The sequence below is a fragment of the Spodoptera frugiperda genome, chromosome 10 (genome assembly GCF_023101765.2).
Source record: "Spodoptera frugiperda isolate SF20-4 chromosome 10, AGI-APGP_CSIRO_Sfru_2.0, whole genome shotgun sequence".
Lineage (NCBI taxonomy): Eukaryota > Metazoa > Arthropoda > Insecta > Lepidoptera > Noctuidae > Spodoptera > Spodoptera frugiperda.
Window position 1 is genome coordinate 9,104,776 of NC_064221.1, and position 27,451 is coordinate 9,132,226.

Genomic DNA, 27,451 nt, shown 5'->3' on the forward strand with positions numbered 1-27,451 from the left:
GTTGCTGTTTGCAAATGAATATTCTACGCATATCGACATGTGGAGTATCGGATGCATATTTGCAGAGTTGATTACATTGCAACCACTGATTTCTGGAAGTTCTGGGTTTGGGAACACCTACAACACAACTTTTCCCGGCTACAGTGAATTACCTGTAGGGAAAATTACTTTTAAAAACCATCCAACAGACCGACTGCGTGAAACAATAAGTAATCTACTTTCAGACGATGGGCTTTCCCTACTGCAAGGATTTTTAATAATTGATCAAGTTCGAAGAGTGACAACAGACGCCGCTTTAAATCATCCATATTTCGAAGAAGAGCCGGTGGCGATGGAGCTGGCCATGTTCCTCCATCACTGTGATCAGATTTTGTTGAACAGTACTCAGCCTCTGATACTGGAGAGAAGAGGGCGAGCAGTAAGGACAGAAGGACAAAATATGCAGAGAAAACCATAATGACAAACACAAGATATCAAAGAGAATTACAAAAGCAAAACAAGAAACCACATATCCCGTGATACCTTTCGATCTCAAAAGAAATGACATCGTGTTATCTAACGAAGGCGTAATAAAAGTGGCAGTTTTTGGGATGGCTCAAGAAAATTAATTCCCTCCTCGGTAGTACCGTGCGCCTAAACTACTGCTGCTTTTTAAGGAATAATCCTCTCATGTGGTGTGTTGGGTGTATATTCGCTGAATTGATTACCTTGCAGCCACTATTTCCCGAATCTGAGTTGGATCAGATGACCAAGATATTTAAGACTTTGGGGACGCCCTCAGACTCAATTTGGCCGGGTTACAGCGAATTACGAAAAATATTATGTTCTACAACTATCCTCCGGGCGGGATTAAGCTTTAAAAATAATCACAACAGCTACAGAGCACGCATACTTCAAAGAGCAGCCGGTAATGATGAAGCCAGCCATGTTCCTGATATCATCCGCTCGTTGCGCTGTCACGCACAACCGAGGACGACCTTGTCAAGCTGTACTTAAAAAAAAAGTAATGACAATGGTTTGAAAAAGCCACCAAAGGATAGAATATACAAAAAATAATTACAAACACCAAAAGACGTCAAAGAGGAAAAAAAAACAGGAAATCATTGATGCTGAATCTCCCTTCCATCCGGCGTTCCAGAGTTGTCGATCTGTAGACGAGTTCCAATACCTCTACAAAATCGACGAAGGATCATTTGAAGTTATACATGGAGCCAAGGACAAACGGACGGGAGAACTCATTGCCCTCAAATATCTTTAAAAAAATCAACGAAAGGGAAGGATACTCCATCGCCGCTCGGAGAGAGCTTGAAATATTGCATAAAATGCGACATCCCAATATCGTCGCAGGCCGCGGACTAGCGTCGAGTTCCAGAAACGACCGAGTGTATATAGTCATGGAACTCGTTGACTACGATCTTAAAACTTCCATGCAGACAATGCACAGCAACAAACAGTTGTTCTCAGTTGAACACGTCAAATGCTTAATGAAGCAACTGTTGAGGGCGGTGCAACACCTTCATGACCATCACGTTATGCATCGCGACCTCAAAACAAGTAATATCTTGCTGTCGAACGAAGGTATCCTGAAAGTGGCCGATTTCGGGATGGCCCGAGAATACGAACTTAATCCTCGGCTATATACGCCAGCTGTAATGACACGCTGGTACCGGGCACCTGAAATACTGCTGCTGCTGAAAGAATACTCCTACCCTGTCGACATGTGGAGTATTGGGTGCATCTTCGCTGAATTGGTTACCTTGCGGCCACTGTTTCCCGGCTCATCTGAATTGGATCAGATGACCAAGATATTTAAGACTTTGGGGACGCCCTCAGATTCAATTTGGCCGGGTTTCAGCGAATTACGAATGGTGAAAAATATTATGTTTGACAATTATCCTCCGGGCGGGTTGCGCAAAAAAATAAGTCAGGAGCTGCTTTCAGAAGATGGGCTCTCTTTACTACAAAGCTTTTTGACATTTGATCCATCAAAAAGAATCACAGCAGCCGCTGCTTTAGAGCACGCGTACTTCAATGAGCAGCCGGTGGCGGTGGAGCCGGCCATGTTCCTGACGTTACCCGCTCGCGGCGCTGTCAGGCCCGGGTGAGGTTCTCGGCTCCTGCTCAATTTCTCGCCATCAGCGCATCGAACAACGCTAAAGTAGTCAAGGAATAGAGAATGACTACATATTGTAAAGTGATTGAAAGCATGGATTCCGTAAACAACGTCAATATGTCAGAGGGAATTCTAATTCAATGACCATGTAAAGCTGTATGGAATGCGTACTTCGAACCACGCATCGGGAGAAAAGTGGTCTAAAAATCGCCGCTAATCATAATATAACATCAATATAAAGAGAAAGACAAAAACAGCAGAACGGGCCAAGCAAAACACGTAGCTGTAGCTATAATACCTGTACTTCATAGGTACGTTTCTGTCCAGACAATCTCTTGAGGAGTTCCAATATTTAAACAGAATTGCAGAAGCCTTTGGAGCAACGTGAAGTGCCTAATGCTCCAATTCTTTGGTGCCGTTCAGCATCTTCACAAGAATTGGATACTCCACCGTGATCTCAAACCCAGTAACATATTACTGTCGTATGAAGGTGTACTCAAAGTGGCAGATTTTGGATTGGCGCGAAAATATGAATTGCCTCCCCGGCAATACACGCCGGGTATGGTTACCTTATGGTACCGGGCGCCTGAACTGTTGCTGTTTGCAAATGAATATTCTACTTACATCGACATGTGGAGTATCGGATGCATATTTGCGGAGTTGATTACATTGCAACCTCTGTTTCCTGGAAGTTCTGAGTGTGATCAGCTATTCAGAATATTCGAGGGTTTGGGAACACCTACAGACACAACTTGGCCCGGCTACAGTGAATTATCTGTAGGTAAAATAACGTTTAAAAACCATCCAACCGGTCGACTGCGGGAAACAATGAGTAATCTCCTTTCTGAAGATGGGCTATCGCTACTGCAAGACTTTTTGCTGTATGATCAAGCGGCAAGAGTGACAGCAGACGCCGCTTTGAATCATCCGTATTTCGAAGAAGAGCCGGTGGCGATGGAGCCGGCCATGTTCCTGCCATCGCTGTGGTCAGAGTACGTCGAGCAGAACTCCAGCTCTAACATGGGAGAGAGCGAGCATTAAAGACACCAGGACAGAAGTATTTTGAAAGAGGCAGCACAGGACAGAATTTCTCGGTAGATTTAATGAAAAAACGTTCGAAGTCGTTAACAGAGAAAACTAGCAAACAGGTGACTTAGTTGCACTAAAACATATAAAATAAATAATATAATATGACAGGATTGTCCACCGCGCAGGAGGAATCAACTAACTGATGGAGATGGAGCATATATTAACAACATTGTCACAGGACACGAGATCGCGGTGGGCTCCAGAAGTGACGAGGTATTTCTAGTTATGGAATATGTGCCAAACGAAATTAACAGCTTAATGCACACAATGCGTAACAACAGAGTAACGTTTGGCTCCGAACACGTAAAGTGCCTCATGCTTCAATTGCTGACCGCCATTCAATATCTACACGATAGCAGTGTATTTCACCGTGAACTCAACACCTCCAAGATTCAACTTACCGAAGATGGTATATTGAAGGCAGATTTTGGTCAGCAAGATACGCCAGATATGGTTACACGCCGGTACCGCGCGCCAGAACTACTACTACTTAGCAAAACATACGGCACTCCTATACACATGTGGAGTGTCGGGTGTATATTTGGAGATTCTGATAAAATCGCAAATAAAATCAACAGATCAATCAGAAACACCAGATACTGAGGTTGCCCGAAGTTGATTGGGGACTTTAAAGTTATCAATAGAATTGATGAAAGAACATAGTACGGTGTTGTATACAGAGCAAGCGACAAGCAAACAGGCGACATAGTTGTCCTGAAACATCTAAAAAAAATTAATGAGAGGACAGGATTCTCCATCGCCGCGCAGAGAGAGCTCGATCTACTGATGGAGATGAAGCATTTCAACATTGTCACAGGGCACGAGATTGTGCAGGGCACCAGACGCGAGATTAAGTCTAAAAAAGCTTACACATGATATCGTGCGCTAAAACTACTGCTACTTAAAAAAACATACGGCACTCCTATACACATGTGGAGTGTCGGATGTATATTTGCGGAATTAATTAACTTTCAACCACTGCTTCTCGATACTTCGGAGTCGAATCAGTTTAAAAGAAAGTTGCAGATTCTGATAAAATCGCAAATAAAATCAACAGATCAATCAGAAACATCAGATACTGAGGTTGCCCGAACTCCCTTTCACCTAGTTTTACAAAACAGTAGGCTGATAGGGGAGTTTGAAATTATTAATAGAGTTGATGAAGAAACATACGGTGTTGTGTACAGAGGAAGCGACAAGAAAAATAGACGACATAGTTGTCCTGAAACATCCAAAAACAATAATTGATGAGAGTACAGGATTCTCAATCGCCGCGCAGAGAGAGCTCGATCTACTAATAAAGATGAAGCATATCAACATTGTCATAGGACATGAGATTGCGATGGGCTCAATTACATTGCGGCCACTGTTTCCCGGCACATTAGAATTAGACGAGATAAACAAGATATTTATTGATTTATACGCCTTCAGGTCGGTTACAGCACTTTACTAATGGTAGAAAACATTGTGTTCGACAACTATCCTCCCGGCGGGTTGGACAAAAAGATGAGTCGTGAACTAAGATCAAATGACCAAAATATTTATAAATTTGAGAACACCTTCAGACTCAACTTGACCGGGTCACAGCGCATTACCAATGGTAAGAAACATTATGTTCAACAACTACTCCGGGCGGGTTGCGCAAAACATAAACTCCCTTTCACCTAGATTTACAGAACAGTAGATCGATTAAGGAGTTTCAATTTTTCAATAAAGTTAACGAAGGAACATTCGCAGTCGTTTACAGAGAAAGCGACAAGCAAACAGGCGACTTAGTTGCACTAAAGCATTTAAAAAAATAATGAGATGACATGATTGTCCATCGCCGCGCAGAGAGAGCTCGACCTACTGATGGAGATGGAGCACATCAATATTGTCACAGGACACGAGATCGCGGTGGGCTCCAGAAGTGACGAGGTATTCCTAGTTATGGAATATGTGCCAAATGAAATTAACAGTTTAATGCACACAATGCGTAACAACAGGGTAACGTTTGGCCCCGAACACTTTAAATGCACCATTGTACCATTAGTACAACTGCTGAACGCCGGTCAATATCTACACGACAGCAGTGTATTTCACCGTGATCTCATATCGTCCTATATTCTGCTTACAAGAACTACTGCTACTTAGCAAAACATACGGCACTCCTATACACATGTGGAGTGTCGGGTGTATATTTGCGGAATTAATTAACTTCCAACCACTGTTTCCCGATACATCTGAGTCGAATCAGTTAAAAAGAATGTTGCAGATTCTGATGAAATCACAAATAAAATCAACAGATCAATCAGAAACACCAGATACTGAGGTTGCCCAAACTCCCTTTCACCTAGTTTTACAAAACAGTAAGTTGATTGGAGACTTTAAAGTTATCAATAGAATTGATGAAAGAACAAATGGTGTTTTTTACAGAGGAAGCGACATGCAAACAGGCGACATAGTTCCCGTCCGTTTGCTATTCGCAGAATTGATTACTTTGCAGGCACTGTTTCCCGGACGAACTGAGGTAGATCAGATAAACAAAATCTTCAAAAGGTTGGGAACACCTACAAACAAATCTTGGCTCGGCTACAGTGAATTACCTGTAGGTAAAATTACGTTTAAGAAGCATCCAACAGGTCGACGTAGTTCAATTGCTGAACGCCACTTAATATCTACACCACAGCAGTGTATTTCACCGTGATCTGAAAACATCCAAAATTCTACTTATCGAAGATGGTATTCTGAAGGTGGCATATTTTAGTCAGCAAGATAAGCCAGAAATGGTTACATGCCGGTACTACAAAGCAAAACATACGGCACTCCTATACACATGTGGAGTGTCGGGTGTATATTTGGAGATTCTGATAAAATCGCAAATAAAATCAACAGATCAAGCAGAAACTCCAGATACTGAGGTTGCCCGAACTCCCTTTCACCTAGTTTTACAAAACAGTAGGTTGATTGGGGAGTTTGAAGTTATCAATAGAGTTAATGAAGAAACATACGGTGTTGTATACAGAGCAAGCGACAACCAAACAGGCGACATTGTTGCCCTAAAACATTTCAAAAAAATTTATGAGACGACAGGATTCTCCATCGCCGCGCAGAGAGAGCTCGACCTACTGATGGAGATGGAGCACATCAATATTGTCACAGGACACGAGATTGCGGTGGGCTCCAGACGCGACCAATAGTCTGAAACAGACCGCCATAAACGTATACAAAAACTATACCGGCAAGAAATCACAAATAAAATCAACAGATCAATCAGAAACACCAGATACCGTATTCCTAGTAATGGAGTACGTGCCTCATGAAGTGTACACAGAATATACAAAAACAAAATACGAAGAGCGAAATCACCATCAGCGCATCGGACAGCGCTCAAGTAGTTAGGGAATTAATCGTCATCGAATTTGCCAATGTAAATGTAAATAATAATTTTTGAATATAAAATGTATTGTTTAGTTAAATTTGTAAATAATAATATGTCTTTTATGTAATGTATGGGTATATAGTATATAACTCTGCTTGTTGTATTGTATTACCTTTCTAAATGTGAAACTACTGTGAAATAAAAATTTAATATGATAATATTAAAAATGTTGTTTAAATTGTTTCCTTCTACAAAATTCAATAACGTTAATATTATTATGTTAATATTTAAAATCTTACTGGGACTGTAAGACATAGTGAGAAAAGTTAAAAAGTAGAAATCAGGCAGTTTGAAATATAAAGATTTAAAAAAAACTTCAGCTTACATTAATGTTTTATGTTTATTAGAATATACAATTGAAATAACAGCATTTTTTTTCTATTTAATAATGAGAGGTGTTTAAAAAAGGGAAGAATACGTTTATTATATTCACTTAGTGCCTTTTTGAGGTAATCATTCCGAACTAATTCCAATAAACCATGCTGTACAGCTCGTTCCACCGTCAATACAGTTTGATGACTCGAACTTTTATCATTAGACAACAACTACGTACAAAATAATAATTATTTTAAAAATTGATAATGTTATAATATTGCAAATTCGTCGTTATAAAAATTGTTAATATTTTTTAAGTTTATATTAGCAATACTTTAATTTTAGACAGCAATCATTTATTATAAGTTCAAATAAATATATTGTAATAAGAATAATATGAGATTTTTATTTTAAAGTTGCTGGTTTTAATTATTTATAAATATGTATCTCATTATCCGATATTCTAGTATTTGTGTAAAAAAATGAGAATGTAATATCGGTTATACAATTAATATGTTCTACAGTGATTATACTTTATTTATTGCTTCTCACTGTACATACTAAATAAGGATACAGAAAAAATACCATACATACATAACAGCACGCCTGTCTCACTCATTAGTCTTTTCATGCATGCTCGTCGGTAGCATTAAAAAAATACCACTTTTTTAAATCTACTTCAAAAATTATTTTATTTCATACGAAGGTAAACACTTTTTTTTCAATAAACTTTGATGCATCTTATTTATCTTCTTTTACTAATCACAACTGTCCGAGCAGTGGGGTCAGAGTTCTTCAAGACCCCCGCCGAAACAGGCCCCAAAAGCTCTCCGACGGAACCTTAAAACTTCTTAAGGATCGTAGCGAGATGAGGCTGCAGTCTTCAGACGATATGTCTGAATACGGCAAGCTCAATAGACGAATCTCGAAATACATGCGACGTAACCTGCGGGCCTATAACGCCGCAAGAGTCAGAGACTTAATTGAGCGAAACAAGGGCTCAAAAGTCTTCGCAAAGAATTCGTCTGTTGGGCAAAGCCAAATGACGAGGCTGAAGACCGAGGATGGCAGCGTCATCTCGTCGAAGTCCGAGATCCTCGGAGAGCTCGAGAGGTTTTACGGACAGTTATACACCTCAACACGGCAACCCATCGTCGGTACAGCTCGGGACCCAAGAGCTAAACTGACGCGGCACTACACTGAGGATATCCCAGACATCAGCCTGTACGAGATTAGGATGGCTCTCAAACAGCTTAAAAACAACAAGGCGCCGGGCGATGACGGAATCACGTCGGAACTTCTGCGAGCGGGTGGAAAACCGATACTTTTAGTCCTCCAGAAGCTATTCAATTCCGTCATACTCGAGGGAACCACGCCGGTAGCATGGCAACGGAGTGTGGTGGTTCTGTTCTTTAAAAAAGGCGACAACTGTCTGCTAAAGAACTACAGACCTATCTCACTTCTGAGCCATGTGTATAAGCTGTTTTCGAGGGTCATCACGAACCGTCTCGAACGCAGGCTTGATGACTTCCAGCCTCCCGAACAAGCCGGATTCCGAAAAGGTTTCAGTACCATAGACCACATTCATACGCTGCGGCAGATTATACAGAAGACCGAGGAGTATAACTTGCCACTATGCTTGGCGTTTGTGGACTATGAGAAAGCCTTCGATTCAATCGAAACCTGGGCGGTGCTGCAGTCTCTCCAGCGGTGCCACATCGACTATAGATACATCGAGGTTTTGAAGTGTTTGTATAACAACGCCACCATGCGCATCCGACTCCAGGAAGAGACTACGAGGCCAATCCAGTTGCGGAAGGGCGTGAGACAGGGAGACGTTATATCTCCGAAACTGTTCACGAACGCACTGGAGGACGTTTTTAAGCTCTTGGACTGGAGCGGACGCGGCATCAACATTAATGGCGAATACATCACTCATCTCCGTTTCGCCGATGACATAGTCGTAATGGCAGAGTCGCTGGAAGAGCTGAACACCATGCTCAGCGACCTCAATACCGTTTCCCAACAGGTGGGCCTTAAAATGAACATGGACAAGACGAAAATCATGTCAAATGTCCATGTTGCACCTATACCGGTTGTCGTTGGGAACGATATACTCGAAGTTGTAGACCACTACACATACCTGGGTCAGATCATCCAGCTAGGTAGGTCCAACTTCGAGAAAGAGGTCGCCCGAAGAATCCAACTCGGATGGGCAGCATTTGGGAAGTTGCATGAAGTCTTCTCGTCAAAAATCCCGCAGTGTCTGAAGACCAGGATGTACAACCAGTGTGTGTTGCCAGTGATGACGTACGGTACCGAGACATGGTCCCTAACTGCTGGCCTTTTAGAAAGGCTCAGAGTCGCCCAGCGCGCGATGGAGAGAGCTATGCTCGGAGTATCTTTGCGCGACAAAATCCGAAATATGGAAATTCGCCAAAGAACAAGAGTTACAGACATAGCTCTCAAAATATGCAGGCTGAAGTGGCAATGGGCAGGCCACGTCGCTCGGAGGACTGATGGCCGCTGGGCCAGGAAGGTGACTGAGTGGCGACCGCGGACCGGAAGACGCAGCGTGGGCAGACCTCCCACTAGGTGGACCGACGACATCGTCAGAGTGGCGGGGAGCCAGTGGATGCAGGTGGCGGCTTGTCGTTCTACGTGGAGGACCAAGGGGGAGGCCTTTGTTCAGCAGTGGACGTCTCTCGGCTGATGATGATGATGATGACTAATCACATCTAGTAAAAATATCACGTAGAATGGGTTGAAGATTTTTATTACTGGGTGTCCACTCGCAGTAAAAAAACCATTACTTTTAACAAAGAATTTTAAATTGACAAAAGTTTGTTATCGAAAATTAATTTTAGCATTGTCAAAAAGTGTATATTTTAAATATTTGTAAACTACCCTATTGTGTTACTGTGAATACACTCATTCAGTGTTTTCTTATCTCTCAGGATGCGTGGTAATTTTTAGGGCCTATATAAGGAAGGATCTTCAAGAACGCGTTCACTTACAGTTTAGACTGACGCCATTGACTATCTACACATTGTGAAGTAAAGTGATCGTAATAGTTTCAAACTAATAATGTATTCTGTGAACGAGATTGAAATTTCAAATCAAGACAGTGCTGGTGCTGCATCACGCTCGCCACTTAAAGCTGCACTTCAGAAAACTAAAGAAACAAGTGGTCTGAAACAAGCAGCAATCGATAAATACAGAGATTTTATACGGAGAGAGAAGAAGAGCTACAACGACAAGAAGTGGAAAAAGGTTAAAGAAGAACGAAAACAACCAACTGATGCTGAACCTTGCTTCCGTACTGCATTAAAGGAGAGTCGGTCCATTAGAGAGTTTGAGTGTTTAAATAAAATTGACGAAGGAGCATACGGCGTTGTGTTTAGAGCTCGCGACAAGTCAACAGATGATATAGTGGCTCTGAAACGACTTAAAGCGCTTAACGAAACAGAAGGATTGTCCATTGCTGCTGAGAGGGAATTAAACACTCTGCTTAAACTAAAACACCCCAACATTGTCGCAGGATGGGATATAGCAGTGAGCTCTAAAAGAAATCATGTGTATGTGGTAATGGAGTACGTACCGCACCAGTTGAGAAGTTTTTTGGAGACGATGCGGCAAAATCATTTGCTATTCGGCCCAGAACACATAAAATGCCTGATGTCGCAACTGCTGAGGGCGGTACAGTATCTTCATACCAATCACATCATACACAGAGATCTCAAGACTCACAACATCCTACTGACCCAAGGCGGTGTTTTAAAACTAGCCGACTTTGGTATGACCCGAGAGTATGGATTCCCTCTTCAACAATATACACCCGGCGTGTGCACGCGCTGGTACCGTGCGCCTGAACTGCTGTTGCTCAGCCCACAATACTCCACTCCCATTGACATGTGGAGTATCGGGTGTATATTTTATGAATTGGTTTACTTGTGGCCACTGTTTCCTGGCACGTCTGACTTGGATCAACTGAACCGGATATTTGTGGATTTAGGAACACCTTCAGACGCAACTTGGCCCGGCTTCAGCTCATTACCATCGGTACAAAACATCATTCTGAACGAGTATCCACCGGGCGGGTTGCGCAAAAAGATAAGCTGCAAAGATCTTTCCGAAAGCGGTTTCTCTTTATTGGAAGGATTATTAACTTATAATCCGGCTAGAAGAGTGACAGCGGCCACTGCTTTAGAGCACGCATTCTTCAAGGAGCAGCCGGTGGCCATCGAGCCGGCCATGTTCCCGATGGCGATGCAGTCGGAGGACAGTGACCAGTACTCCGCCACTGAACCGGAAGAGGATTGCGGCTCTCACCCTTAGCGGTTGCGGCTCTCGCTAGACGCATTAGATAGAATTGTAAATAGTTTTTAGTTTAATTTTAGTAATAGTTTAATTTTAAGTTGCCTTCATTTATTATTATTTATTAGTTAAAATTATAATATCACTAGATGTAAGTCGATTTATGAATATGTCAATTAATAATTTCATTTTTAAGTTGTAGTTTTAAATGTATAATGTACCTTTTTATTTAAGTATACGTATGTAAATATATTTGTGAATGTTAAATTAATATAATTATGTTTGTTTTATTCAATTGTTATGTACGCGTTATTTATACACATTTAACCAAAAAATAAAATAATTTCTTACAGTACCCCCTTTTTTTAATTGTTCCTGACTTTAACTTGTTACTATGATTACGTATTAGAAACAAAACACTAAATATTATAAACATTTGACTGTACGGTTGGCACGGTGGCTGGCAACTGGCTGCCGTAAAACGTGCAGCAAGTTCGATTCCCGCACGGAGCAACTCTTTGTGTGATCCGCAAATTGTTGTTTAGGGTCTGGGTGTCATGTGCATGTGAACTTGTATATTTGTAAACGCACCCACGACACAGGAGAAAATCCTAATGTGGGGCAACGTTATAAAAAAAATCAATAAACGTTCAAAAAGTTTAATATACACCAAAGGACATAATTTGTTTTGGAAACTGAAACAAAACAATCTGCCTAAAGTCATCAATCATCGTCATCAAAGTTGGCGGCAGAAGTTACTTTTTTAAATTAACTTCTATGTAGTTTACTATCTACTTTGACGTACATAACTATAACTAGGTAATAACCTTCTCTTCTAATATGAAACAAAATTCTTTTGGCAAACAAACAATTCTTTGTTACCAAACAAAACAACGAATAGTCAAAAGTTTAAATGAAACTCATTTAAACTCATTATCTAACGACCGACATTATATAACAACCGATCATAATCCAATATCTGTGACATGACGTCTTTATTTCATTTTATTTGTTAATTACGCACAGATAGTTAATGTCCTAATCACAAATATTACGAATTTTAAGAAGTGGCAATTTTGTGTAAATAATCAGGTATAACGCTTTGATGCTCTTTGACTCAGATCTTGTATAAACTGAGTCTAGCAGCTAAAATTATTAACCGATCTTAATTCTAAAACTCTAAAGATATAGATTATTAACTTATAATCTCACAAGAAGCATAACAACAGCCGTTGCATTAGAGCATACTGCACAGAGCAGCCGGTGGCCATCGAGCCGGCCACGTTCCGATATCGATACAGTCGGTGGACAGTGATCAGTACTCGGTAATAGTATAAGCTAATCTAAATACGGAAAAAAGGTACTACTTAAAACTGTTTGAGTTACCCATTCATCTGCTTTAACTGATCACTAATCAAATCCAGACAAAACCTTGGTATAAACAAATCACATGTAAGGGAATTTTGTTAGGGAAAAGTTTGAAAGAAGAAAAGCTGGCACAAGACATGTACTGAAATAATGTGTCCAAAGTTAGTAATAGTATGTTAGTAGGCTAGAACCTATATTTGAGCATTTCATTCAACTCGCTAGCTAAGAATAGTTTTGCGAGATGCTTGATTCAAATTTAAAACACACGAAGCTTACATTTAACTTTCTTTAGATACCTACATCAGCTACTACCTGGTATTTTTAATTATGTTTTAAAACAGTAAAAATATTACTTTGAGTGACAATATACAATGAAGGTCACACGAATTTCTTACTTATTGCTGCGCACAATACAATAGGTTTCGGGTGCAGCGATAAGCCAGCGGTCCAGATAAGGAGTCGTGAAAAATTCTGAGAAAATTAATTGTTTTAGCTTGACAAAACAGTATCTGTTTTAATTAAAGTTAGTTTTTAACGAACTTCTATGTAGTCAACTACTTCTACTTTGACGTACGCATCTATCAAATAAGAAATAAAAGAAGCAACCAGCATCTCTTCTAATATGAAAAAATCTTTAATAACAACCAACACAACGAATTGTCAAAAGTTTAAATGAAACTCATTTAAACTCATTATCTAACGACCGACATAATATAACAACCGATCATAATCCCATATCTGTAAATAGACGTCTGTATTTCATTATATTGGTTAATTACGTACAGGTAGTTAATTTCCTAATCAAATATTTCCGATATTAGTAAATGGGCCTTTATATAAATGATTTAAGTACTAAAGACAAAATAACATCTAGTTAAAAGATTGTGCAGAATGAGTTGAACATTTTGACTACTGGGTGTCCACTTGTAGTAAACTAAAGAAAGTTTAGCATTTTCGATAAAGAATTTTTCAAAGCAGGTACAAACAGAAACTACATGTATGGGAGCTATAAAATCCAATTACATTTTTCCTGTTTTCTACAGACAACTATACATAGTATACTAGTCAGTACATTATATAGTACTACACATAGTAGTCCGGTAAAATAGACTTTAAGTTCTGGTCTCTACAGAAGGAGTTTAACACGAGGTCAAGATTTTTAGTAAGCCTACCGAATCGATTCATAGACTTTGGTAGGAAAAAGAGTTGCTTGAAAGAAGAAAAGCTGGCACAAGATGCTGGCTGCTAAAGCATATAAATATGCTTAAAATATGTGTTCAAAGAGAGTAGACCAGAACCTATATTTGGGAATTTCATTCAACTCCGTACTAGCAGCTTTTGCGTGATGCTTGATTGCTATATGGTTTTTTCACACGATACGTGACACCTGGTATTATTAAATATGTTTTAAAACAATAGAAATATCACTTTGTGGAATAACAATAATAATCGGTAGTTACAATAAAATTCACATGAATTTGTAACTTGTAGCTGCAAACAATACAATAGGTTTCGGGTGCATCGATAAGCCAGCATTAAGATAAGGGGTCGTCAAAAATTCTAAAAAAATTAATTATTCATTTTCAATTGAGACCTATTTGTAAACTACTCTATTGTGTTTCTATGAATGCACCCATTCGCTGCTTTCTTATCTCTCAGGATGCGTGGTAATTTTAGGGCCTATATAAGGGAGGATTTTTCAAAAACGGGCACACTTACAGTTTCGACTGCAGACAGTGACTATCTACACATTGTGAAGTGAAGTGATTGTTGGTTTAAAATATCTTTAAATCATGGTTTCTGTAAACAATCAAACGTCAGTTGGAGTTCGAGATGATTCTTCGTCTCGCAAAAGCGGTTTGAAGAAGACTGCAAAGGGCAGAGTCTACAAGAACAAAAGACCGACGGAAAGACAAAATCACAAGCACAAGACGTCCAAGAGAGAGACACAAGAAGAACAACGAACCACTCGTGCTAAATCTCCTTTCCGTCCGTCGTACCAGCGTTGGCGATCTGTTCGATCTGTGGACGAGTTCACATATCTCAACAGAGTTGATGAAGGAGTATTCGGAGTTATCCATGCAGCCAAAGACAAACGGACGGGTGAAATTGTTGCCCTCAAACAACTTAAGAAAATTAATGAAAGGGAAGGATACTCCGTCGCCGCTCGGAGAGAGCTCGGTATGTTGCTGAGGATGAAGCATCCCAATATTGTCGCAGGCCACGGACTAGCGTCGAGTTCCAGATGTGACCAAGTATTCATAGTCATGGAGCTCATCGACTACGACTTGAAATCTTTCATGGAGACAATGCAAACTAACCAGCAACTGTTTTCAGTAGAACAGGTGAAATGCCTGATGAAGCAGTTGTTGAAGGCGGTACAACACCTTCACGACCATCACGTCATACACTGCGATCTACAAACAAGCAATATCTTGTTGTCGAACGAAGGTGTGCTGAAAGTGGCAGATTTTGGCAAGGCCCGAAACTATGAATTCCCTCCTGGGCAGTATACGCCAGCCGCAGTTACGCGCTGGTATCGGGCACCTGAACTTTTGCTGCTGTTCAACGAATACTCCTCGCCTGTCGACATGTGGAGTGTTGGGTGCTTATTCGCGGAATTAATAACCTTGCTGCCCCTGTTTCCCGGCACATCTGAGTTGGACCAGATCGACAAGATATTTATGGCTTTGGGGACGCCTTCAGACTCCATTTGGCCGGGTTACAGCGAATCTCCAATGGTACAAATGATTACGTTCGACGACTATCCTCCGGGCGAGTTGCGCAAAATGATAAGTCGTGAACTGTTATCCAAAGAAGGGCTATCTTTACTGCAAGGCTTTTTGACGTACGATCCTTCAAGGAGAATCACAGCAGCCGCTGCGTTAGAGCACACATACTTCAACGAGCAGCCGGTGGCGATGGAGCCGGCCATGTTCATGACGTCGTCCGCTCGCTGAGCTCTCACGCACGGCTGCGGTTCTTGGCTCCGGCTCCAGTTGTACTCAACTAGTTAAGGAATAACTCGTATCTGTATGCTTTGTGAGAAATAGTGTAAATTAGCCAATGTAGTCAAATGTAAATAATAGTTAATGAATAAAAAATGTACTGAGTAGTTAAGTTTGTAAATAATAATACAATTTATGTAATATATGTGTATATAATATGTATATGCTTGTAGTGTATTGTGAGATGTATAAAATGTATAAAAAAGATGTAAAAAATATAGAAATATAAGATTAGTATGAAATAAAAATTTACTACAATAATTTGAATTATGTTGTTTTTCTACATATTAAAACAAGGTTAATATTATTTATTTATTTATTTAGTTCTTTATGCACATAAATGTGTACAAGGTGGGCTTAATGCCGTAGGCATTTTATACCAGCCAAACCTTTCGGTGATGCAGAAACAAACCAGTGGTAGGTGCACTAAGCACGAAAATCCAGTAGTAACAGAAGCAATCAGAATACAACATACTTACTTACATGAATTTATACAATATACCTAGTCTTGCCATAAATATTGTAATAAAGAAAAATGTTTTAACTGCAAATAACATTTATTACTTTGACAGTGTGTTAGTTTAATACATAAATTAAATATATAAAAAGCTTATTTGAAGTGGTATCCATTAGCTGCAATACAGTCCTGTAAACGTTGAGGCCAATTATCACTAGAAGCATGCACTCTTTCCATGGGAAAGTTCTTCACTGCCAATCGTATAGATTGTTTTAGGGACTCCAAATGATCATGGCGTTTAGAACAACCTTTATTTTCTAAAACTGACCATAAATAATAATCCAGTGGATTAAGATCGGGACTAGACGATGGCCAGTCTTCAGCTCTGATGAAGTCCGAAATGTTCCCTTCCAATCAAGACTGCGTGGACCGAGCTTTATGACCCGGCGCCGAGTCTTGCTGGAAGGACCATACTTGGTTATTGAACATGGTGATGTTAAGAGGCTTAACTACCTTCTCAAAAAGGTATCTTGGAACACTTGTGCCGATGTTTTGATACCTTTTTCACAAAAATAAGGCTCAGTCACTCCTTCATAGCTAACACCCCACCAAACCATCACTGAAGTCGGATAATGTCCACGTTGCACTCTGTCGATTAATTGGGAAGCTTCCTTAGAGCTTTGAGCATAAATACGGTCATTTTACTTGTTAAAATGTTGCTCAATTGTAAAAATTCTCATCCGTAAACAAAATATTTCTGTAATCTCCCTTTGCGTACCGCTTCATTAGTTGTTTAAATTTTATCACCCTATTCTTCTTTAAATTATCAGTTATGAAATGAGCAGTGCGTCTCTTATAGGCTACAAGTCAACTTATAAAATACGCGACATGGTTCTAGGTGCTATCTTCATTTTCCGAGATAAAATCTTTTGCTTTCGGACAGGATTTCTTCGAATTCTTTCCCTTACTCCTTTGACCACCTTTTTCGTACATAGTTTATTATACAGTCCTTAAGGAACCTATATTCTGTACGTTTGTGCTTTTTTGGCCAAACCTATTATGAGAACCAAATATAACAGCGCACACATAGGACACACTTAGTTTTAAGGAAAAATTCCGCAATACTTGGCGGCTGGGCTTCTCCCAGTTGTACAGTGTCTTTTGTAACTTTAGGCTTTATTCATTAAGTCTCTTGCATTAAATTCGCTTCTTGTAGGGATTCAATACATTCATTCAAGCCCCTAGGACGCGCCAGACATTAGTGTTCCGGTGTTTTCATAGTTGTATCTACTGTAGATCCTGGTTTACAAGAGTTGCAGCAGTTTTGGGAGGATGTGGCGGACTTGCCCCATTATGTCTTTGACTGCCAATAGAAAACTGTTGAAGGCAAATCCTCCGCTAACGTTGGCCACTGGTAACCACCAGGGCGTACAATGTGTCAAAAAAAAAGGATTTCTAGTAAAACTACTGAATCGGATCATGAACTTTGGTAGGGGAAAGGTTTGCTTGAAAGACGGAAGCTGGCACAAAATTCTGGCATATGCTAAAAATGTGTCCAAAGTTAGTAATAGTAGACTAGAACCTGTATTTGAGTATTTCATTCAACTCCATGCCAGCTTAGTACAGCTTTTACTTGCGTGATGCTTGATTCTAATTCATTACAAAAATACTCTAATTTAACTTTCTACAGATAGCTACATGGTTATTTCACACGATACGGGACACCAGGTATTATTAAATATCTTTTAAAACAATGAAAATATTACTTTGAGGAATAATAATAATAATCGGTAGTTACAATAAAATTCACATGAATTTGTAACTTGTAGCTGCAAACAATACAATAGGTTTCGGGTGCATCGATAAGCCAGCGTTAAGATAAGGATAAGGACTCGTTATAATTCCAAGAAATATATTTTGTTCATTTGTTTTCTACTGTTGCAAAAAAGTATCAAAAACTAATTAAGAACTACCCTATTGTGTTTCTATGAATACACCCATTCGCTGCTTTCTTATCTCTCAGGATGCGTGGTAATTTTAGGGCCTATATAAGGGAGGATTTTTCAAGAACGTGCACACTTACAGTTTCGACTGCAGACAGTGACTACATATTGTGAAGTGAAGTGATTGTTGAATATTTTTCTAATCATGAATTCTGTGAACAACACCTCTAATGGAATTCAAGAGCTCAGCCGTCACGAGTCGGCACAAGATGTACTTCGGACTACGCGTCGAGAGAAAAGTGACCTAAAAGAGGCTGCTAAGCTTAAATATAAAAACATTTTAAGAAAGAAAACGAAAAGAAGTCATCGGGACAAGAACTGCAGCACGCGTCAAGCAAAACACGTAGCTGTAGCTACAACACCTGTACCTCCCTTACGCCATGTGTATCAGAGCAGACGATCTCTTGAGGAGTTTGAATTGTTAAACAAGATTGCAGAAGGCACCTATGGAGCTGTGTTCATAGCTGAGGATGAGACGACAAAAGAAATAGTTGCTCTCAAACGAATTACTACTGACAACAAGTATGAAGGATTGTTCAAAGCTGCTAAGAGAGAGTTAAAAACTTTACTCAAAATTCGGCATCCAAACATTATCGCCGGGCGAGAACTAGTACTAGGCGCCAATAAGGAGGAAGTGTTTGTAGTCATGGACTATGTACCTCGTGATTTGAGAAATTATATAGATTCCATGACCAAAAACAGACAATTATTTTCACCGGGCCACGTGAAGTGCCTAATGGTCCAACTCCTAAGTGCTGTTCAGCATCTTCACAAGAATTGGATACTCCACCGTGATCTCAAACCCAGTAACATATTACTGTCGTATGAAGGTGTACTCAAAGTGGCAGATTTTGGGTTAGCGCGAAAATATGAATTGCCTCCCCGGCAATACACGCCGGGTATGGTTACCTTATGGTACCGGGCGCCTGAACTGCTGCTGTCTGCAAATGAATATTCTACGCATATCGACATGTGGAGTATCGGATGCATATTTGCGGAGTTGATTACATTGCAACCTCTGTTTCCTGGAAGTTCTGAGTGTGATCAACTATTCAGAATATTCGAGGGTTTGGGAACACCTACAGACACGACTTGGCCCGGCTACAGTGAATTACCTGTAGGTAAAATTACTTTTAAAAACAATCCAACCAGTCGACTGCGAGAAACAATGAATAATCGACTTTCAGACGATGGGCTATCCTTACTGCAAGACTTTTTGCTGTATGATCAAGCGGCAAGAGTGACAGCAGACGCCGCTTTGAATCATGCATATTTCGAAGAAGAGCCGGTGGCGATGGAGCCGGCCATGTTCCTGCCATCGCTGTGGGCAGAGTACGTCGAGCAGAACTCCAACTCTGACACGGGAGAGGACACGCAGTAAGGATAAAACTAAGTTTAAAAAAGGCAGCAAAGGATAGAATAATTATAGAAAACCAAAATACGGAGAGAAAAAAATTGTTATCTGCAGAACACGCAAAATGCAAAATGGAGCAACTGTTGAAGGCGGTACAATACCTTCATAACCATCGCGTGATGCATCGTGACCTCAAAACAAGCACTATCTTGCTATCCAACAAAGGTGTACAGATTTTGGGAAGGCCCAAGAGTATGTTTTCCCTCCTCGGCAATATATGCCAGCTGTAGTGACAGTGAAAACGACAAGCAAACAGACGACTTAGCACTAAAGCATTTTAAAAACAAACAATGGGATGACTGGAATGTCCATCGCCGCGCAGAGAAGGCTCGGTCTACTGATGGAAATGGAGCACATCAATATTGTCACAGGGCATGAGATCGCGGTGGGCTCCAGAAGTGACGAGGTATTCCTAGTTATGGAATATTTGCCTAATGAAATGAACTGTTTAATGCACACAATGCGTAACAGCAGGGTAGCGTTTGGCCCCGAACACGTAAAGTGCCTAATAGTACAAAGAACTGCTGAGCTTTCGATATCTACACCACAGCAGTGTATTTCACCGTGATCTCAAACCATCCAACATTCTACTTACCGAAGATGGTATACTGAAGGTGGCAGATTTTGGTCAGCAAGATACGCCAGATATGGTTACACGCCGGTACCGCGCGCCAGAACTACTACTACTACTTAGCAAAACATACGGCACTCCTATACACATGCGGAGTGTCGGGTGTATATTTGAAGATTCTGATAAAATCGCAAATAAAATCAACAGATCAATCAGATATACCAGATACTGAGGTTACCCGAACTCTCTTTCACTTAGTTTTACAAAACAGTTGGTTGATTGGGGAGTTTGAAGTCGTCAATAGAGTTGATGAACATACGATGTTGTATACAGAGCAAGCGACAAGCAAACAGGCGACATAGACGACAGGATTCTCCATCGCCGCACAGAGAGAGAGCTCGATCTACTGATGGTAGTGGGTCTTGCCAATATTGTCATAAGACACGAGATTGCAGAAACGTACCGCCATAAACATGTACAAAATCATACCGGCAATATATCACAAATAAAATCAACAAATCAATCAGAAACACCAGATACCGTATTCCTAGTAATAGAGTACGTGCCTCATGAAGTGTACACAGAATATACAAAAACAAAATACGAAGAGCGAAATCACCATCAGCGCATCGGACGGCACTTAATGCAGACAATGCACAGCAACAAGCAATTGTTCTCTGTAGAACATGTGAAATGCCGAATGACGCAGCTGTTGAAGGCGGTACAACACCTTCACAACCATCACGTCATACACCGCGACGTAGTGCTAAAAATGGCAGATTTTGGGAAGGCCCAAGAATGTATATTCCTTCCTTGGCAACTCGGAATTACTGCTGCTCATAAAATAATACTCCTCTCCTGTCGACATGTGGAGTATTTTAGGTGTATATTTGTTGAATTGATTACGCTGCCGCCACTGTTTCCCGGTGCATCAGAATTGGATCAAATGACCAAGATATTTATAGATTTGGGGACACCTTCAAACTCAACTTGACCGGGTCACAGCGCATTACCAATGGTAAGAAACATTATGTTCAACAACTACTCCGGGCGGGTTGCGCAAAACATAAACTCCCTTTCATCTAGATTTACAGTGGTTTATAGAAAAAACGACTAACAAAGATACGACTAAGTTGGACTAAAAAATTTAAAATAATAATGAGTTGACGGGATTGTCCATCGCGGCGCAGAGAGAGATCGACCTACTGATGGAGATGGAGCTTTTAAGCACTTAGTGCAGACAATGCGTAACAACACAACGCCATGTTCCTGCCATCGCTATAGTCAGAGTACGTTAAACAGTACTCCAGCACTGACACGGGAGAGAGCGAGCAGTAAAGACACAAGGACAGAAGTGTAAAAGTGAAAGCGGCAGCAAACGACAGAATTTCTCGATAGATTTAATGAAAAAACGTTTGTAGTCGTTCACTGAGCAAGCGACAAACTTCTAGAGGCACGAGATTGCGGTGGCTCCAGAAGTGCAGAGGTATTCCTAGTAATGGAATATGTGCTTAATGAAATTAACAGTTTAATGCACTCAATGTGTAACAACAGGGCAACGTTTGGCCCCGAACACGTAAAGTGCCTAATGGTACAAAGAAGTACTGAGCGCCGTTTAATATCTGCACCACAGCAGTGTATTTCACCGTGATCTCAAAACCTCCAACATTCTACTTATCGAAGATGTATACTGAAGGCAGATTTTGGTCAGCAAGATACGCCAGACATGGTAACACGCCGGTACCGCGCGCCAGAACTACTACTACTACTACTTAGCAAAACATACGGCACTCCTATACACATGCGGAGTGTCAAGTGTATATTTGGAGATTCTGATAAAATCGCAAATAAAATCAACAGATCAATCAGAAACACCAGATACTGAGGTTGCCAAAACTCCGTTTCACTTACAAAACAGTAGGTTGATTGGGAAGTTTGAAGTTATCAATAGAGTTGATGAAGAAACATACGGTGTTGTGTACAGAGCAAGCGACAACCAAACAGGCGACAAAGTTGTAATAAAACTTCCTTAAAAATTTGATGAGAGGACAGGATTCTCCATCGCCGCGCAGAGAGAGCTCGACCTACTGATGGAGATGGAGCACATCAACATTGTCACAGGACACGAGATTGTGCAGGGCACCAGAAGGGACCAGTAGTCTGAAACAGACCGCCATAAATGTATACAAAAACAATACCAGCAACAAATCGCAAATAAAATCAACAGATCAATCAGAAACACCAGATACCGTATTCCTAGTAATGGAGTACGTGCCTCATGAAGTGTACACAGAATATACAAAAACAAAATACGAAGAGCGACATCACCATCAGCGCATCGGACAGCGCTCAAGTAGTTTGGGAATTAATCGTCATCGTATTTGCCAATGTAAATAAATGTAAAAAAAAATTTTTGAATATAAAATGTATTGTTTATTTACTAAACAATACATTTTAAATAATAATAATAATAATTATGTCTTTTATGTAACGTATGTGTATATAGTATATAACTATGCTTGTTGTAATGTATTAATATATCACCTTTTTAAATGTGAAAGTAGTATGAAATAAAAAAATACTATGATAATTTGAATTATGTTGTTTAATTGTTTCCTTCTACAAATTCTAATAACGTAAATATTATTTTAGTATTTAAAATCTAACTAGGACTGTAAGACATAATGAGAAATTTTAAAAAGGTAGACTTCAGACAGTTAGAAATATAAAGATTAAAAAAAAACCTTACCTTACACTAGTGTTTTATGTTTATTAGAATGTACGATTGAAATAAAAGCTTTAATTTATTTTTTAATTTTAATAATGAGAGGTGTTTAAAAAAGGGAAGAATACGTTGATTTCATTCACTTAGTGCCTTTTTGTGGTAATCATTACGAACTCATTGCAATCATCCATGCTGTACAGCTTTTGTCGTTCCACAGTCAATACAGTTTGGTGACCCGAACTTTTATCATTAGACAAAGACTACGTACAAAATAATAATTATTTTAAAAATTGATAATGTTATAATATTGCAAGTTCGTCGTTATAAAAATTGTAAATATTTTTTAAGTTTATATTAGCAATACTTTAATTTTGGACAGCGTTCATTTATTAAAAGTTCAAATAAATATATTGTAATAATAATAATTTGAGATTTTTCTTTTAAAGTTGCTGGTTGTAATTATTTATATGCATTATCCGATATTCTAGGATTTGTGTAAAAAAATCGTGAATGTAATACAGGTTATACAATTAATATGTTCTACAGTGATTATACTTTATTTATTGTTTCTCACTGTACTAAATAAGGATACAGAAAAAAATACCATACATACATAACAGCACGCCTGTCTAACATGGGAGTAGTCACTCATTAGTCTTTTCATACATGGACGTCGGTAGCATTAAAAAAATACCACGTTTTTAAAAACCTACTTCAAAAATGATTTTATTTCATACGAAGGTAAACACGTTTTTTTTTTTTCAATAAACTTTGATGCATCTTATTTGTCTTCTTTTACTAATCACATCTAGTAAAAATATCACGTAGGATGGGTTGAAGATTTTTAGTACTAGGTGTCCAGTCGCAGTAAAAATACCATTACTTTTAACAAAGGATTTTAAATTGCCAAAAGTTTGTTATCGAAAATTAATTTTAGCATTGTCAAAAAGTGTCTATTTTAAATATTTGTAAATAACCCTATTGTGTTACTGTGAATACACCCATTCGGTGTTTTCTTATCTCTCAGGATGCGTGGTAATTTTAGAGCCTATATAAGGGAGGATCTTCAAGAACGCGTTCACTTACAGTTTAGACTGACGCCAGTGACTACCTACACATTGTGAAGTAAAGTGATCGTAATAGTTTCAAACTAACAATGTATTCAGTGAACGAGATTGAAATATCCAATCAAGACAGTGCTGGTGCTGCATCACGCTCGCCACTTAAAGCTGCACTTCAAAAAACTAAAGAAACAAGTGGTCTGAAACAAGCAGCAATCGATAAATACAGAGATTTTATACGGAGAGAGAAAAAGAGCTACAACGACAAGAAGTGGAAAAAGGTTAAAGAAGAACGAAAACAACCAACTGATGCTGAACCTTGCTTCCGTACTGCATTAAAGGAGAGTCGGTCCATTAGAGAGTTTGAGTGTCTAAATAAAATTGACGAAGGAGCATACGGCGTTGTGTATAGAGCTCGCGATAAATCAACAGACGATATAGTTGCTCTGAAACGACTTAAAGCGCTTAACGAAACAGAAGGATTGTCCATTGCTGCTGAGAGGGAATTAAACACTCTGCTTAAACTAAAACATCCCAACATTGTCGCAGGATGGGATATAGCAGTGAGCTCTAAAAGAAATCATGTGTATGTGGTAATGGAGTACGTACCGCACCAGTTGAGAAGTTTTTTGGAGACGATGCGGCAAAATCATTTGCTATTCGGCCCAGAACACATAAAATGCCTGATGTCGCAACTGCTGAGGGCGGTACAGTATCTTCATGCCAACCACATCATACACAGAGATCTCAAGACTCACAACATCCTACTGACCCAAGACGGTGTTTTAAAAATAGCAGACTTTGGCATGACTCGAGAGTATGGATTCCCTCTTCAACAATATACACCGGGCGTGTGCACGCGATGGTACCGTGCGCCTGAACTGCTGTTGCTCAGCCCACAATACTCCACTCCCATTGACATGTGGAGTATCGGGTGTATATTGTACGAATTGGTTTACTTGTGTCCCCTGTTTCCTGGCACGTCTGACTTGGATCAACTAAACAGAATATTTACAAATTTGGGAACGCCTTCAGACGCAACTTGGCCCGGGTTCAGCTCGTTACCATCGGTACAAAACATTATTCTGAACGAGTATCCACCGGGCGGGTTGCGCAAAAAGATAAACGCAAAAGATCTTTCCGAAAGCGGTTTCTCTTTGTTGGAAGGATTATTAACTTATAATCCGGCAAGGAGAGTGACAGCAGCCGCTGCTTTAGAGCACGCATTCTTCAAGGAGCAGCCGGTGGCCATCGAGCCGGCCATGTTCCCGATGGCGATGCAGTCGGAGGACAGTGACCAGTACTCCGCCACTGAACCGGAAGAGGATTGCGGCTCTCACCCTTAGCGGTTGCGGCTCTCGCTAGACGCATTGGATAGAATTGTAAATAGTTTTTAGTTTTATTTTAGTAATAGTTTAATTTTAAGCAGCCTTTCTTTATTATTAGTTATTAGTTAAAATTATAATATCACTAGATGTAAGTCGTTTTATGAATATGTCAATTAAGAATTTTAGTTTTATGTTGTAGTTTTTAAATGTATAATATACCTTTTTATTGAAGTATACGTGTGTAAATATATCTGTGATTGTTAAATTAGTATAATTATGTTTGTTTTATTCAATTGTTATGTACGCGTTATTTATACACATTTAACCAAAAAATAAAATAATTTCTTACAGTACCCCCTTTTTTTAATTGTTCCTGACTTTAACTTGTTTCCATAATTATGTATTAGAAACAAAACACTAAATATTATAAACATTCAATAAACTTTTACAAAGTGTAATATCTGTGGCCCTAGTGAAAAGGGGTATAAGTCCGATTTTGCCGAAAATGAGTTAAGTACACCAAAGTGTTCAGAAAAAAATGCTCTATCGATTGGTGAAAACGGATCTAACCTATCTCTAAAAATAAAGAAGTTACTGTGTGCAAAAGGGTTTAACTCAAACAAAAAAAAATGGAAAGTTCGGGTATAAGTATGTTCAAATTTCTTTATACAGAACTATGACATCTTTACTTTGTGAGTAGGAATTTAACTAATTATAGATTTCCAGCGTTTCGTTTTATTTGGCGTAAAACGGCTTAAGTGTACTTGTTCTTTAAAAAATGTTTAGTGAATAATGGTTTTACTAGACATAAATCTCTTTTCACCTACATAAAACAGAAAAATCAAAAACAAGTCTGTTGACATCTGTTTTCACGTTTTTAATATTGAAATTAATCAATTTAAATCGATTTAACTGTATTTATATCCTACGAGTATGTTTCATTTTACGTGAAAAAAGTTCGAATGGACGATTCGGGGTACAGTGCGGGTGGGTGGGGAGCGCGCTGCAACTCGATTTACTCGATGCTTTTTTTGCTAAACCAAAGCTGTTATTGTTTTTCCGTTTATTGATTATTATTTTTGAAAATCGATAATTACGCGAGTGATTTGTATCCTTTTCCACTTATTTTAGTCGATTATTTCAATGTTGTAATAAAATTATATGGATTTTAGTCAACATGTACCCTTTTACACTGAGTTTCTAGTCTCTGTTCTAATAATATTTCCTACAATAAAAAAATTAAATACGAATGATAAGTGTTTATTCCTGTAAAGAGTCGTAACTTGTTGACATAGGTTATTTTACTTATTACTCGGTGCTTTTTTGTTATTCCGTTTATTAATTGTTACTATTTTATGTTTGTTCTTTTCCTATTTCGGGACCATAGGGTCCCGGACCTTTAGAAGGCATACGAGGAGCCGAAGCCAACTCGCGGAGGCCCGTTGAAAAATTTTAATCTAAATGTAATGGGAAATCAACCGGCGATTAACCCTGTATGCACTATGGAAATACACCAAAGGACAATCCCCGGTTGATGCAGAACTATTGTGAGATATGGTAAAAAGAAATGATAGGGATATGGGTGTGGGTGGCTGTGGAATAGTTAACCGGTTAACTATGGGATACTAAGGCCCCTGCCCCTGACCAATATTGATACATACGGATAAACAGGCAGGGGGTGACTCTCAAACTCAATTACTGGGCCCCCGAAAACGGCTAGCATGTAGCGACAAGAGGGCAACATACGTTGAGCTACTTGAGGAAAGAGAGGCATCCCACGGCTATTAGAGCAATCCCGGAAGTATGGTCAAGACCCCTACCAGCATCTTACTGGGATACATCCTTCCCCCGAGTTGGAGTTGAAGGCAACTCCACTCTTGCGAATTTCCTCTCAAACCAGCCGGTTAAGGCAAGAATGAGGTAGGAGAGGCCTCTCCGGTTAGTCGCAGGTACTAACCGGAGTCGAAAAATAGGGCCTCTCCCGGGAGTCAGGTCCATGGGGTCGCCACTGCCCAACAGCTCGCCAAGCTGCCTTGCGGACCTATTTTATGTTATTACTAGCTTCCGCCCGCGACTCCGTCCGCGCGGATGTCGGTCTTCGCGTGGAAGTTTTATTTCTCCATTTTGAGTAACCCTGACAATATCATGTTATAAATATCTATTGGACCCAAATACGGCGAGACCCATAATAATTAAGGAGATCCCTCTATTGCTGTTGAGCTCGCTTTCTGTAGAATAAAACTGAAAAATAAAGTTTTTTT

General features: G+C 39.6%; 8 protein-coding genes across 8 annotated transcripts; all 8 read left to right on the plus strand.

The window, feature by feature from the left end:
- Positions 1-37: 37 nt before the first annotated feature.
- LOC126911171 (cyclin-dependent kinase 11B-like) lies at positions 38-457 on the plus strand. Its single transcript, XM_050696574.1, has one exon. It carries the CDS (start codon positions 38-40, stop codon positions 455-457), a length of 420 nt encoding a protein of 139 aa, XP_050552531.1.
- Positions 458-1,394: 937 nt separating this feature from the next.
- LOC126911172 (cyclin-dependent kinase 11B-like) lies at positions 1,395-2,105 on the plus strand. The gene has a single exon (XM_050696575.1). The coding sequence runs from the start codon at positions 1,395-1,397 to the stop codon at positions 2,103-2,105; it is 711 nt and encodes a 236-aa protein (XP_050552532.1).
- A 404-nt stretch (positions 2,106-2,509) lies between these two features.
- Positions 2,510-3,154, plus strand: LOC126911173 (cyclin-dependent kinase 11B-like). Its single transcript, XM_050696576.1, has one exon. The coding sequence runs from the start codon at positions 2,510-2,512 to the stop codon at positions 3,152-3,154; it is 645 nt and encodes a 214-aa protein (XP_050552533.1).
- Positions 3,155-3,469: 315 nt separating this feature from the next.
- On the plus strand, positions 3,470-6,381 carry LOC126911174 (uncharacterized). The gene is made up of 3 exons (XM_050696577.1): positions 3,470-3,655; positions 4,634-4,802; positions 6,077-6,381. The coding sequence occupies exons 1-3, from the start codon at positions 3,470-3,472 to the stop codon at positions 6,379-6,381; spliced, it is 660 nt and encodes a 219-aa protein (XP_050552534.1).
- A 3,644-nt stretch (positions 6,382-10,025) lies between these two features.
- On the plus strand, positions 10,026-11,276 carry LOC126911175 (cyclin-dependent kinase 11B-like). The gene has a single exon (XM_050696579.1). The coding sequence runs from the start codon at positions 10,026-10,028 to the stop codon at positions 11,274-11,276; it is 1,251 nt and encodes a 416-aa protein (XP_050552536.1).
- Positions 11,277-14,416: 3,140 nt separating this feature from the next.
- LOC118277697 (serine/threonine-protein kinase PITSLRE-like) lies at positions 14,417-15,583 on the plus strand. The gene has a single exon (XM_035596603.2). The coding sequence runs from the start codon at positions 14,417-14,419 to the stop codon at positions 15,581-15,583; it is 1,167 nt and encodes a 388-aa protein (XP_035452496.2).
- A 2,653-nt stretch (positions 15,584-18,236) lies between these two features.
- On the plus strand, positions 18,237-19,472 carry LOC118277692 (cyclin-dependent kinase 11B-like). Its single transcript, XM_035596598.2, has one exon. The coding sequence runs from the start codon at positions 18,237-18,239 to the stop codon at positions 19,470-19,472; it is 1,236 nt and encodes a 411-aa protein (XP_035452491.2).
- Positions 19,473-23,957: 4,485 nt separating this feature from the next.
- LOC118277696 (cyclin-dependent kinase 11B-like) lies at positions 23,958-25,208 on the plus strand. The gene has a single exon (XM_035596602.2). The coding sequence runs from the start codon at positions 23,958-23,960 to the stop codon at positions 25,206-25,208; it is 1,251 nt and encodes a 416-aa protein (XP_035452495.2).
- Positions 25,209-27,451: the final 2,243 nt, after the last annotated feature.

Coding starts and splice junctions, on each gene's coding strand:
- LOC118277696 (XM_035596602.2), top strand. CDS start 23,958: ATGTATTCAGTGAACGAGATTGAAATATCCAATCAAGACAGTGCTGGT.
- LOC126911173 (XM_050696576.1), top strand. CDS start 2,510: ATGCTCCAATTCTTTGGTGCCGTTCAGCATCTTCACAAGAATTGGATA.
- LOC126911171 (XM_050696574.1), top strand. CDS start 38: ATGTGGAGTATCGGATGCATATTTGCAGAGTTGATTACATTGCAACCA.
- LOC126911175 (XM_050696579.1), top strand. CDS start 10,026: ATGTATTCTGTGAACGAGATTGAAATTTCAAATCAAGACAGTGCTGGT.
- LOC126911174 (XM_050696577.1), top strand. CDS start 3,470: ATGCGTAACAACAGAGTAACGTTTGGCTCCGAACACGTAAAGTGCCTC. Junction 3,656..4,633: donor AGCAAGATACGCCAGATATG/GTTACACGCCGG, acceptor ATACGCCTTCAG/GTCGGTTACAGCACTTTACT. Junction 4,803..6,076: donor GTCACAGCGCATTACCAATG/GTAAGAAACATT, acceptor TAAAATCAACAG/ATCAAGCAGAAACTCCAGAT.
- LOC118277692 (XM_035596598.2), top strand. CDS start 18,237: ATGAATTCTGTGAACAACACCTCTAATGGAATTCAAGAGCTCAGCCGT.
- LOC126911172 (XM_050696575.1), top strand. CDS start 1,395: ATGGAACTCGTTGACTACGATCTTAAAACTTCCATGCAGACAATGCAC.
- LOC118277697 (XM_035596603.2), top strand. CDS start 14,417: ATGGTTTCTGTAAACAATCAAACGTCAGTTGGAGTTCGAGATGATTCT.